The sequence below is a fragment of the Buteo buteo genome, chromosome 23, assembly GCF_964188355.1.
Source record: "Buteo buteo chromosome 23, bButBut1.hap1.1, whole genome shotgun sequence".
In the NCBI taxonomy this organism is placed as follows: Eukaryota; Metazoa; Chordata; class Aves; order Accipitriformes; family Accipitridae; genus Buteo; species Buteo buteo.
The window spans coordinates 13,604,067-13,617,617 of NC_134193.1; the positions used below are offsets into that span (position 1 = coordinate 13,604,067).

Consider the following 13,551-nt stretch of genomic DNA (forward strand, 5'->3'; position numbering starts at 1 on the left):
AAGCCACGGCAAACCTCTTCCCGCTGCCGGCAACCTCCCCCTCTGCGGCACACCGCAGCCAGGCACCCTTCGGCATTTGCCGGGCACCTCCGGACCCGACCCCGCAGCCTGTCCCATCGGCACCCAGACTCCCGGCAGGAGAAGGATGCTCCTCGGCGGCATCGGGGATATGCAGCCACCGATGCCCAACAAGGCTCGTTGGAGAGGAAAGGCTGTGGGTCTGGCACCAGGGGTGAGGCTCAGTGTCACTTCTGCCACCGCTGTGTGGGCTGGTGTCTGTAGAAAGTCCCACCCCGTATTAACAGCTAGTTTATTCAGCAATTAACGAGCCAGAGACTCCCTGGAGATGCCAGAACAAGGTGTGAGCTCCCAGGGACCCTCCCTGCGCTGCCACTCACCTCCCCATCCCTCTCACCACAGAGGCAGCCGGCAGCTCCTGCTGCATCCCTGGGCTCTCCCACCCGCCGGGTGCCCAGGACCACCAGCCCCGTGGGGCAGAGCCACTCAGTTCCTGCCAGCCACACTCTACCTCACCCCCCTGGAGAAGGGGTCCCTGGGGCTGGGACGCACTAGGGAAGGAGTTATTCCAGCGCGAGGGAAGAGTTTCATCCAGCCCCTTGCTGAGGGCACCTATTGCCCTGCACAGGAGGGGACACTGTGCGAAAACCCAAGGCACCCAGTGACATCTCGGCTTTCCCGGGAGCCCTGGCAGGACATCCCATGCCTGCCACCCTCGTGTCCCCAGGCGATGGTGCCCATGCTGGGCATCCTTGCGCAAGGAGGGGGAGCCAGTCCCTGCTCCAGCCCGTGGAGCAGGTTGGGAGTAGCTCCCAACCCACGTTTGGGAGGAAGAGGAGGAGGGCAGCCAAAGGATGTTGACAAACAAGCTGGGTGACTCAGGCCAGGATGATGTCCAAAGTAGGGCGGCAGAAGGAAGCACTTACCAGTTGTAGAGACTCTGGAGAAAGGGATGCAGGAGCAGCAGGCAGCACGGCCTGAAAACCACCCCAGTGTAGATCACACCGCCTGGGCTGCCCTTTCAACCCCAGCACAGCGGAGCATCGCCAGTGCTGGCAGGGATGCTGCCTGCACGCCTGCTCAGGCACCAGGAGAGAGGTCTAGTTCCACCAGCACCACCAGTGGGAAGAAAGACCCTGGTCCTGAGCCACCAACACATAAGTTGCGCATGTGTGGCTGGTGACCTCCGGGAGATGTTGGCATCAGCCTCACCGCGTGGACTCGACACGGCACGGGACCTTCGCAGCACAGCTTTGGTGGCAGAGGTCCCAATGCAGAGAGGACCGTGCCATGCATGACATGGGAAGGCTTTTTGCCAGCACTCTCCTGCCTTTAACCCACCTGCAGTGCTCAGAGCTCTACTCCCAGCAGGGGGGAAGGATCTGGCCCAGGCTCTCACCATCTCCCCACAGCCCCAGGGCTTGCTGCGTGCCTAGCCGGCACAGTTCTGCTGAAGCCACGGGGAGTGTTGCCAAGCCCAGAGAGCGTCCGTCCCTGCTGCACTTAGGGGTCATATCAGCCTGGGCAGCTCCTCCAAACTCGCCAAGTTGGGAGGACAACTGGGAAAAGTTGCCTGGAGAGGGGATGAATCCCTCCCTGGGCGCCGGCAGGAGCAGTGGCAGCAGAGAACAGGCCGAGCTAGGCAGGAAAACCCGGAGTTTTCCCCAACGCGTTGCTTTGCATGCCTGACAGCAAGTCGTGCCTTGCCTGTTGGGTTACGGCCCCTCCCAGCTCTGGGGGCTTTTCACCCAGCGAGGAGACCGGGTGGAAAACGGAAAGGCGCTTAGTGAATCCAGTGGGCTCCAGTCTCTCCCAGGGAGGTGTCCCAGCACAGGTGCAGGTCCCCCTTACTAACTCTGAACCTTCAGAGCTGCAGCATGGCACAGGACACGTACCAGCTCAATCTCCATAATCCTATTTCACAGGAATCCTGTTTTGCCCATGAAAACTCGTCTGCAGCCCCCGGCCCCCCGGTGTAACAGCTCGGTCCTTGCTAGGGTGCAACCATCCAGCCTGGCCTTGCAAACACCTAATTTCTGGCCCAGCAGAGACAGATTCCTGCATAGGAAATCCAACCAGGCTTTTCCTTGTTATTCTTCAGGATTAAAACCACAGGGCTTGGACAGGGAGCCATCTCTGTATGGAGAACCAGGAAGTTAAACAGAGATTTGGGACGTGCTTTGGACCCAAATGTGCTGCGGTGAGCAGCCATGCGCAGACCCGAGCCGGTACAGCCTCATGGATCAGGCGCGTCGAGCTTTAACTATGCAACACGAAAACCCCACAGTGCGTTACAAGCTCTCCTTCAAAGCTCGAAAACCTGCTGGCGTCCTGCTGAGCCGCATACCACGTAAGCATTCCTGCCAGCCGGCCCAGGACGGTGGGGCCTGGCAAGGTGGATGGGCTTTACGATACACCGCGAGACATCGAGTCCACGTGCCGGTATCGCGGCAGCTGTACCACGCTGCTCCATCGGTGCCGGACCCGCAGCAGCTTTTTCCCCCAAAGCCATTGGGGAAAAAAGGACGTCAGAGCCGCTCCCGTGGCTTTATGGCAGAGATGGAGGAAAGATACGGCAGAGCCACTTCCAAAACCCCAGCACTCCCCGAGCCCTTGAGCTCCCCACAAGGCGCGCAAGGTCCAGCGTGAAGCCACGCTCCTCCGTGCCACCCGACTAGGTGCAGCTTCGCGGGGGGGTTGCTTAACCTGGCGGAGAAGAGGGTTTTTCAGCCTGGGGAGCTGAAACCGAAGCCGGAGCACGAAAGGGCTCAGAGGTCAAGTCCTGCCTCCTCGGGAGCTCCGGGGAGCGAAGCGCCCACATCACAAGTGACGCAAGGTGGCTCGGGGGGGGCACAGCACCCCGACGGAGGACTGACCCCACTTACAGGGGTCAAGCAAGTCACCACAGGCACCAATTAGCAGCCCTGCCCCCCCGCCACCGCCCTCCCAGCCATCGCTTGGCACAAACCCGTGCCTGTACAGAAGCCGTAATCCCACGTTCAGCAATTCCCAGGCGGCACTGACCAGACATCCTGCGCCGGGGGGCAGAGGCACTGCCGGGCAGTCGCCCCGGGACGGCCGGGCTCTCAATGACCACATTGTCACCCTTCCCCGTCCCACAGCGGTGGCGGGGGGACAGACTGCTGTGTCCTGCCTGTGCTGGGGCAGGCCTGGGGCATCCCAGATGGGTGCAGCCAGTCCTTCCCCCCCAGCCCAGAGCCCTTGGGGAGGCTTCCCTAGGGATCCCCCAGCACTGCTAAGGGGGAGAAAGTTCATCTGCCGGCCCAGCCCCAGCAAACCCCGTGTTGACAGTGGTTTCCCTGCGCAGGACCCGGCTTGCCAGCATCTCTCCGGAGCCCAGCTTCCCCCCCTTCCCTCCCCACAGCCCGGAGAAGCTCAGCGCATGAACAAGCTCCCCGGTCCCCGGAGCCAACACAAACACCCCCGGCACAACCCAGCCTTTCATTTGGGAAGGCAGACAGGCACTTCGGGTGCCCCCCCGCCCCCGGCTGTGCCCAGCCAAGGGGACGGGCAATAACGCAGAGAAACTGCAACGTGGTGGAAAGAAAAAAACCAAGAAGTTTAAGGTCCGGGAAAGAGGGGAGGGGAAGGGCAGGCGGGGGGGGCTCCCGGGAGCACGGGGAGGGGGCGGCGTGTGTCCCCTTCCCCGGACTGAAGAAAGGGACGGGGAGAGCCCGCCTGGGCTAAGGGGAGAGGGGGAAGCGCGCCGGGAGCTCACCCGCGATGTGCTGGCGGCGACCCTCGTCCAGGTGCGTGGAGACCACATCACCCATGGCGAGCGGAGCCGGGCCGGGGCGGGCGGCGGCGGCGGGAGGAGGAGCAGGAGGAGAAGAAGGAGGAGGAGGAGGAGGAGGAGGAGGAGGAAGGCAGCGCCCGGGGCGGTCAGGCAGCGCGGCGCCCCATGGCAGCCCCAGCCCCGCCGGCCTCCCCGGCCACTCCCCCCGCGCCGCCCTCCGCCAGCCGCGCCAGCGCCCCGGGGAGCGTGTGCGTGTCTCTGTCTGTGTGCGTGTGCGTGTGTGTGTGTGTGTCCCTCCTCCTTGTAATTAGCTGCTCTAATTTGCTCGCTGGGGGATGGGGCAGGCTCAAAGAGAAGGGTTGTGCTGCCCCATCGGGCTGCCCCCCCCTCCCCTCCCCGGGGTGCGCTGGAAGCACCTCCGCCCGCTCTTCGTCCCCGCACGGCACCGCCGTGCCCCCCACCGCACACCCTGCGGGGACCCCCGCCAGGTCCCGCGGCCGGCGGCGCCAGGCAAGCCAGCTCCGTCTTGGCACCGGCCCCCTCCGCTCCTGCCGTTGCTTCACGGGGCCGTTGCGACACCCGCTCCTCCCTTTGTACCTGCGGGCTCACGCCCAGCTCCTCCGCAGCCTCGGCCCTCGGCTCCTCTCGACGCCAAGGTTGGAGGGCGGCCGTGGGAGCCGGCCGGGCAGCGGCACGGAGCGGGAGGAGGGAGAGGGGCACCTCTGCCTTCCCCACCCTCCGCGCAGCTCTCATCGTGCGGGAGACCGGGATGGAAAAACGCGAGTTGCCTCGAAACGTTCTCCAGCCACAGGGTTTGGACCAAGAGCTGTTTGGCCCCGCTCTCCCGGGGTGGGGGAAAGCCAGGAGGGGGCTGGCATCTCCCAGATCATCCACCGTCACTGGGGAGCTGGAGGACACGCTCCGAGTGGGATACTGGAACCAGTAGCGCTCCACCAGTCCAGCAAAATCCCCTCGCACACGCTCCGCCAGGCCTGAAAATTGCCTGGCTGGATCCATGGGGTGCTGCTGGGCGGCGGGCGAGCTCCCAGGCCCGGAGCTGCTGGCCCAGGGAGGGAAGCAGCTGGGGCTGGGGAGCTGGAGGAAGCCGTGGAAAAGCTCCTCCTTCCTCTGCTGTAGCTGCAGCTCCTCTGTCGAGAGCAACAGGCGGAAACAGCCCTCACGGGATCCTCCGCACGCTGCCTGGGCAGGATCCGGCCGGAGGAAAAGCCTTGACTGCATCGTTCCCAGACCCCTGGGCACAGCGAGCGGCCGGGGTGTGACCAAGGGAGGAAGAGGAGGAGGAGGAAGGGGGAGGACGTGGCGGTGTGGCCAGAAAGTTCAGGCTGTTCCCAGCTGCAGGGCGGCTCCGGGGAGTCACTGCCGAGGTGGATCCATGCCTTGGGATCACTCCGGTCCCCGGATGCTTCCAGGCCACTGGGAGCCTGGGCTGGGCTGGGCAAAGCTCGGCTCAACCGCGGCCAGGTTGCTTGGCTAGGTCCAGGCCAGCCGGCGTGGAAAGGGCTCTGAGGTTGTACCGCGAGTCTTTTCCCGGGCTGGACTGTTTACCCGGCGGCGGGAGGGAGGAGTGGATGGAGGTGGCCAGCCGTGGAGCAAGGCATCCTGTTTATCCTGCCTTAAATAGCTCTTCTCGGCCAGCCGCAGGCTACTGGGCTGGGGAGGGGGACGAGAGGCTGCTCGCACCTCTCCCTGCCAGTTGCCACCCGCCCTGCCCTGAAATGATGCCCAACACCCACCTGGCACACTCGTGGGGGGGACATGGATGATGACCACGGGCTTCTTCCCCACCCTGCCGAGCCAGGATGCTGCCATCCTGGGGACGAGCATCCTCCTGAGGGGGAGGGATGCGGGTGCTCCCATGCCAGGCTGTGCTCTCCTAAAGCCAAACACTCAACACGAGGCCAAAGAACATCAGGACATCAGCTGGCATCCTGATGCCACCCTGCATCTGCCCCAGCACCCGCGGGAGCGAGGGTGGCTGGGGCTGGGCTGCAGCTGGGGGCTGCTGGGGCTGGGGTATCGCCTGGGCTGGGCTCACCCCCCGAGGATGCCCACCACACATCAGCCCTTTCCATCTTGACACGTTCCTTAGCCCTGCAAGTCATTTCAAAGGGAAAAATGTTTCAAAGCTGAAATATTTACCTTTTTCTCTTTGCAATGCCCTGTAAGAAGGCTTTTCCCTTAGCAGCAGGCTTGTTTGCAGTTTGCCTGGCCAAAACGCTGTTGAAATCAAGGGGTTCTCGTGGGAAATTTAGCTACAGCAAAATCTCATTTCCAATAGAAAATTGTTCCACTGGAGGCTTTTAAACACTTTCCCCAGTGCTGATCCCCGAGGAGTCTGGCTCTGAATTCATTTGAAAGTCTGCCTTAGTGGGGTGATGGTATGTAAAAGGTGGGGAAAATGCATCTACCTCCCTCAAATTGAAAAAAAAATTAATATCTACCCATGGCAATAACTTCATTTAGTAATGAAACCAAGCTTCATTCCTTTAGAAGCAACAATGTATGGAATATGATTTAGGCAGTACACACACAGTCCTGCTAAATAGACCAAGTAAGTGGTATAAAACCCTTCTTTTTGAAAAGTCAGTCCACGTAAGCACTGGAGCACTACATACTGAGCCATTACCTGTCTCTTTTGCCCACTGACGTATTTCTTAAATAAATAAATAAAAAACCCCAACCTCATTAAAAGGCAAAAAATAGAGAGCATTGATATTGTTGATTTGCAAACAGGAAGGTTATATTTGTGGCCTGCAGAAATAGTGTGTCAACAGAGACCGGAGGCCATAACGCAGACACAGAGGCCGTTTCTGGGGCTTGAAAAACCACCTGAAGATGAGCACGACATCCTGGCATCGTTAGTCAGCGCTGTGCGGTGACACAGCGCAGAGCTTTTGCCGCACGCTGGCTGGTGGCAGAGACAGGCTCAGCTGCTAAAGCTTGGGAGGGGGAAAGTAAAGGAGTTATCTAAAGGGTTTTGTCGTGAGAGGAGGCGTTTGGAAGCTCAGAGCTCAGCAGTGGCATCACACTGAGCACTTCTCCATGTATTCCCACATGGCCATGTGTAGAGCAGATTGTCCCCGACATGGTCCTGGTCAGGGTTTCCTCCATCCCCGCCGCCCCACTGGGTGTCCAAGGAGGATGGGGACAGGGATGGGAATGTGGACGGTTTGTCCTTCCTCTCCCGCTGCCAGTTTCTGGCAGCAGCACGGGGCAAAGCCCAGCTTGGCCTTGCTCAAGCACTGAGCCCATCCCACCATGGCCGGGCAAGGCTGCAGACACAGCCCCTCACTGCTTTCCTGCCTCCCCTCCTGACCCCGTCCTCCTCAAGCTATCTTTAAATTCAGCGCACTCTGCTCTGCCTGTGTGCAAGGGAGGCTCATTCCTTTGGCACAGAGATGGGCAGCAGTGCCGGCTCAAGCATCGCCCCGCTCTCCTTCCCTGCATCCCTCCGGAAAGGCACCTGCTCCGGGTGACACTGCTGCCGAGGCTGGAGCGGAGCCCCGCAGGGTTCAGGAGCCCTCGGCAGCCCTGAGCAGGGGGAAACCAAGCGCAGCAGCTCCTGCACTGCAGATGATGCTCAAATGGGTTTATTAAGCCTGGCCCCGTGTCTGCCCCACGTGCTGGGGCTGCAAGCGGACCCAGCACAGACATCCCTCCCATTAGAGACTGTGCAGATACGGAGTTTTAAAAAATTACACCGTGATAAAGTCTAATCATCCCAGCTAATTACATCTCACTAAACAGATGGAAATAATGCTTATCTGCCTGGAGCTGGCTGAATTATCCTAGCTTCGAAATGAAGGATTTCCCTCTGAATACAGCCTAGGAGAATAAACGCTCTTGTGGTTTCAAGCAGTTGCCTGGGACCACGGCGATGGCAGCAGCAGCTATCTGAGATAGTCCCCGAATTGGCAAAGCCCTCAAAGCACGTCTGAAGCCTGAGGCTGGTGCAGAAGTCCACCATGACGAGCAAAGTACTCCAGACCTCTCCTTCACCCTCCCAGGGACCCAGCACATCTCCTGAATGGTCCTGACGCCCCAGTCCATATCCATGAGGGAGTATTTAAATTAAAAAGAGTTGATTACTTGGGATATTTTTATGCTCACAGCAGCCAAACCAAGCCTGCCAGGGTCTGTGTGCTCAGCTCCCTGCCCCTCCTGCCCCTTCAGCTGGTGCCCCTGGATTTGGTACCCACGGGGAGGATCACCCCTGCCTTGCTCCCCTTGGATTTTCCATGCAGTCATTACCACAGTGTAAAATCTGACCTCTCAGCAGCAAAGGTGTTTGCTGCACCTGCAGAGCGCCCAGAACAGGCTGTTCCCCATCACTTGCTGCCTCCAGGACCTGCTGAATTCCTGCAACCGCTAAATGCAGGAGTATATTGCAGGATCAAGCTTTCAGCCCAGTATTTATTTCCCTTTCTGTGATATAAGGAGCAATCAGCGGAGTTTACCTTTCACCCTCTTTGACCCTGGGACGAGGATCTGTTTCTACCTTGGCCAGATCACTGGGAAACTTGATCGCTTTGGGGGAAGAGCCTGGGGGTGCTTGCAGGCAGGAGGCGCAGCCTGGGGTGGGGGCGGCGTGTTCAGGGTGGCCCTTACAAATAGAGCTGCATGCATTTCTCTGGTGGCCCTGGCAGCCAGCGCAGCCGGGCTCAGGTCCCCATCCATGGGGAGACGGCCACATGCAAACACGCCCAGGGTCACCTCTAAGGCCTCGGAGGTGAATAAGACACGTCCTTGCTAAGGGACTCTGCTGCGGTGTGGGGTCTGAGCAAGCCAAGGCTGGGCAGGAGGGAAAAGCCCCGGCAAACAAGGGTGTGAACACGTTCTCCTGCTGGTGCGCTGGGGGCTGCTCACCTTCATGGGAACTCGTCTTGGCGCAACGAACAGCTGTATAATTGCAGCAGTAAAACTTCCTTCTGCTGACAAAGCCGAGGGCAGCTCCGCCCGGCCCCACGGAGCAGCAGTGCCGTGCCCGTGGCTCCGAGGACGAGCCCCGTGGGTAGTCGCACCCTCCGTCCCACTGACTCCAGCGGGATATGGTGTGCCGGAGCACCACTCCGAGATAACAAGGTGATTAAGCAGTGCTGAATCAGGCCTGCCGCCACCCCGGCTTTTGCTGAATCAGGGCTGGAGCCGGGGCAGGATCAATAACCTCCAGCTCCAGCCCGGGCACAGAGCCTCTGCGCGGAGGGATGGAGGGGACCAGCTCCAAGCCTGGCCAAGGCTGGGCAGCCACCCGGGACCCTGCAAAAACCCGCAAGCCAGTCCCACGGGGCTGTGGCAAGGCAGCGCAGGGGTCGGGGTGTGCCCGGCAGGGTCACCCCCACCCACACCCCCCCGTGGGTGAGCACCCAGCCCGCCGGCGAGCGTCCCGCTGCAGGGAGGGGACCGGCAGGGCCGGGGGAGCGCGGCCCCCCGGGGCTCGCAGAGGGCACGGGTGGAGGAGGGTGGCTCATGTGGATCACCATTCCCCTCTGCTGGTCGGGACTGGGATAACTGGTCGCCGCCAGTCAGGCCTTGGCGGGGAGCCTGGGCCGGCCGGGTGCAGCCTGCGGAGGGTGCGACAGCCTGGCTGCCCCGGCACGGCACGGCACGGCACGGCACGGCATGGCGTGTGGGAGCGGGCACCGGCATGGCATGGGCACTGGCACCAGCATGGGCATGGGCACTGGCATGGCATGGGCATGGGCACTGGCATGGCATGGGCACCAGCACAGGTGCGATCACCGGCATGGCATAAGCAGACAATCTGCCGCAGGCAGTGGCACCAAGGTGGGCAGGGGGTGTGGGAACAGACTGGCATTGGCATGGGCATAGGCATGGGCATGGGCACCAGTACTAGCATGGGCATAGGGTACTGGCACCAGCATGACCACTGGGATGAGCACAGGGTATGGGCATGGGCACCAGCATGGCATGGGACATGGGAACGGGCACCAGCATGGGCACAGGGCATGTTTGTGGGTACAAGGTGGGGGCACAGGATACAGCCATGGGGCATGGGGATGGGAATGGTGCGTGGGCACAGGCACGAGCATGGGGCACAGCATGGGCACGGGCAGTGCCTCCCCAGGCCCTCCAGCTGTTTGCAGGCTGCTGCAGGGACCCAGGAGGGGCTGGGGGCTCTGCCAGCTGCCTGGCTTTCCCAAGGAGCCCACACTGACGGGCACTGGACACCAAGAAACATGGGGATGATGGTCTCAGACCCTTCAGCTCCAGTGGCTATTCCCAGTGTGGATCAGGCCAGGATGAGGCCCTGGCTCTGCCCCTTGCTGTAGGATACTGTGAAGAGTGGTTTTCTGACCTGTGGGTTCTGTGCCACTTCCAAACCCTGGGCAGGGATGGGGCACTGCATTATGCAAGGCCTGGGTGCTGGGTCACAGCAGCCACTGCTCTGGGGAAAGGGAAAAAAGCCATGTTTGAGCAATGACAGACAGCTGGAAACAGCGGGAAAACCCAAAGCACAAAACCTGGGCCCTGCTTGCACCCAGAGCAAGTGTCTCTGCTCAGCCATCACCCCTCGCTGCCTCCAGCAAAACCAACAGGCACTTGGACATTATTAACCCCAAGCAGCTTGGCCCCAGGCAGCTCATGGGGAGGAAAGCAAGGGGTGACGCTGTGCCCTCCCTGTCTCTGCAGCCACCTTCCCTTGGGACACATTCCCAGCCTGAGGCGAGTCATTTGGCTTCATCATCACCAGTTTGCCTCTGCCTGCACCGAGGGTGGGGGGGAAGCGGCCTCCCTGTTTCATACCCCCTGACGATGGATGCATCCCCCAGCGGGACAAAGCCTGGGGGGTTTCCCCCTCCCTGGGGCTGTGGAGGAGAGGACATCCCCAGGGCTCAGGCAGTGTTGCAGAGACTCACCCTGCCTGCGAGCCAGTGGCCCCAGGGGCATCAGAGAGGGCCCAGAGATATGCTCATGCTCTCGCACAGCTGCCCTGTGGGTGCCCCTGGGCTCCCAAATGCACCCGGAGAGTGCCTGGTCCCCAGGGCTGGTTGGCAGGTCAGCAGGAGCTGCTGGTGTTTCCCCTAAGCCCCAGCCCCAGGACTCAGCGGGTTGCCGGACATCTCCATTTCTCCCAGTTAAACACATTTCCAGCATCTCGATAGTTTTCAACTGAACTTTTGGGTTTGAAAAAACCCAGAGGACCAGCAAGGAGGGATCAGGATGTGGCCGCAGGGCTGCTCAGGAAAGCGTCTCCCACATCAACTCCCCCTCGGTGCCACAGACATCCTCAAACTTGTCATTTAGGAAAACCAGCTTCAGCCAGCTCCCTCTGATTTCCTGACCCTGAGACCAGTCCCTCGTCTTGCCTCCCAGCTCCGTCCGTTATTTAGGCAGGGTTAAATCACATGCCGACAGTCGCCGCTTGCTGCGGAGGTCCCAACCCCCTGACCTGGCCATCCCAATTCTCATCACTTGGACCAAAGCAGCACAGAAGGGAGCGAGGGGAGCAGCCACCACCTCTCCCCATCCACCTTGATGTTCCTTCTCAGCCCTACGGTGGAAAGGGGGGTGAGGAAATGCTGCTCCCCTTCCCTTACCTGTGCGTGGTGTCTCATGTGCGTCAGGACCACACTCGCTGCAGCTCGGCTGTGCTGGGGGGGTCTGGGCTTTGTGGCTCCGGCTCGCCCCACCTGGAGCCCCCTGCAGAGGATGGAAAGCCTTCTGGTGGTCTCCAAGGGTCTAAGGTCTGTGGCCAACAGCCCACAGTCCCTGCTTGGAGGACCCACCATCCCAAGGTGTTTTGCACCCCAGCAAATGCCTTTGAGTGGGAACCAGCCTCCAGCCCCGAAGCCAGCAGGCTCCTGGATGTCAGGACTGGGGCTCCCCATATTTGATGGGGCCGAGCCCCTGCTGTCAGGAAGGCAATGCCAAAGCATCCTTCCCGGAGGCAGCCCTCTCTCCACCCCATCATCGGCAGGACTTTTCTGTCCCTGCTCTCCCAGCACTCACCTCCAAGGCCTCCATCCCCAGCCTGGCATCCCCCCGCCTTTGCCCATGCAGCCTGCGGATCGGGATGGTCAAGGTTTGGTTGCTGATTTTTCAAAAGCAAGCTTCACACTTTCTTTCTTCATTTTTTTCCACCAGATGTGATGGATGCAGGAGAACCACCCAGCTGCCAGGGAGCCGAGTATCCCTGAGGGCAGAGAGGGGGGACACCGCAGGGCCCCACAGCAGATGGGTGCCGGCTCACCTGCAGCTCTGTACACGTGCTGTATTTTTGCCTACAGACAAGCAATGCTTGGCCTCACTGGGAAGATTGACAGCAAGATGGGAAAGGAATATAAACACCTCACTCTTAAATAGCCTGCTGGTATTTATAGCCTGTGGTTGGCAGAGAGTCCGGTGGCTCTGACAAACTCGACTCCAGCTTATTTTTAAGGAAGCATTGAAGAGAACACATTTTAAAGCAAAGGATCAAGCCGCATATCTGCCTGACCCAGGGATGCTGGGAACCCACGCGGCTGGGCTGGAGCACGGGCCCTCATCACCCCACCGTCCCTCCAGACTCTCCTTTGCTGTCCTGTGTCCCCAGGCACCCCCTGTCCTGCATCGCCTCTGAGTGACGGGGTGAATATTTATACAGCTGTACATATAAATATGTATATATATCCCTCTCTATACCTGCAGGCACAGCCTGTTTCTGGAGCACTCTGCCGTTAGCTCAGGCTCTGTGCGAGCATCGCACTGTTTCCCACCTCCTTTCCTATTTTTCCCTCTTCATCCCATTACACCCTGCGCAGGTTTGGAAGGGAGAAGCACAGAAACACTCAAATCCCCTCAGCACGACCCCGGGAGCCAGCTTGGGGCCAACCGCAGAGGCCGGCACCCCCGGTACGCACCCTGCACCCCAGCTTGGAGGAGAAGGCACCCTCCTGCAGCGGCACCCAGGTGTGAGGAGCTGCCGTGCCGGGTGCCGGGCGAGCGCCCAGCCTTTGCCCCGAGATTTACAGCCCTGGCCGTGCCCAGTGCCTGGGGGTGGCCACGGGGTGTCTGCACCCCCTGCGTGGGGCGGATATTTCGCTGGAAAATAAGCCCGAGACACCATAGGGACCCGTCCCCACTGCCATCTCCGCTGTCCCGGGCAGGGCCTCTCCCTCCAAGAAGATGCTTCATGGGGGAGGTTTCCTACAGCCCTATGGTGGGGGGGGGGCAGCTCTTCGCTTCTGTGCTGGCAAAACAGACCCGGAGGTGCAGAGCTGAGCCCTGGGGGGCACGGGGGGGGGATGCTGGGTACGGGGGGGGGGGATGCTGGTTGCAGGGATATGCTGGGGGTGTGTGGGGGGGTATGCTGGGTGCGGGGGGGATGCCGGCTGCGGGGGTTGGTATGCAGGGTGTGGGGGGCAGTATGCTGGGTGCGGGGGTATGCTGGGTGTGGGGGAGGGATGCTGGGGGCGGGGGGATGCTGGGTGCAAGGGGGTTGATGCCGGGTGCGGGGGTGGATGCCGGGTGCGGGAGGGATGCCGGGTGCGGGGGTGGATGCCGGCTGCGGGGGGATGCCGGCTGCGGGGGGGAATGCTGGGTGTGGGGTGATGCCGGGTGCGGGGGTGGATGCCGGTTGCGGGAGGGATGCCGTGTGCGGGGGGTGATGCCGAGTGCGGGGGGGGATGCCGAGTGCGGGGGGGATGCCGGGTTGCGGGAGGGATGCCGCGTGCGGGGGGGGCTGCCGGGTGCGAGGGTGGATGCCGGGTGCGGGGGGATGCCGGCTGCGGGGAGGGATGCCGGGTGTGGGGTGA

The 13,551-nt window shown here is 61.3% G+C and overlaps 1 protein-coding gene across 1 annotated transcript in view; it reads right to left on the bottom strand.

The window, feature by feature from the left end:
* Positions 1 to 3,955, bottom strand: part of NIBAN2 (niban apoptosis regulator 2) — a 31,699-nt gene extending 27,744 nt beyond the window's left edge. Inside the window, exon 1 of the mRNA XM_075054927.1 lies at positions 3,758 to 3,955. Coding sequence (XP_074911028.1) covers positions 3,758 to 3,812 — 55 coding nt within the window. The 5' untranslated portion in view covers positions 3,813 to 3,955. The remainder of the gene's footprint in view (positions 1 to 3,757) is intronic.
* Positions 3,956 to 13,551: the final 9,596 nt, after the last annotated feature.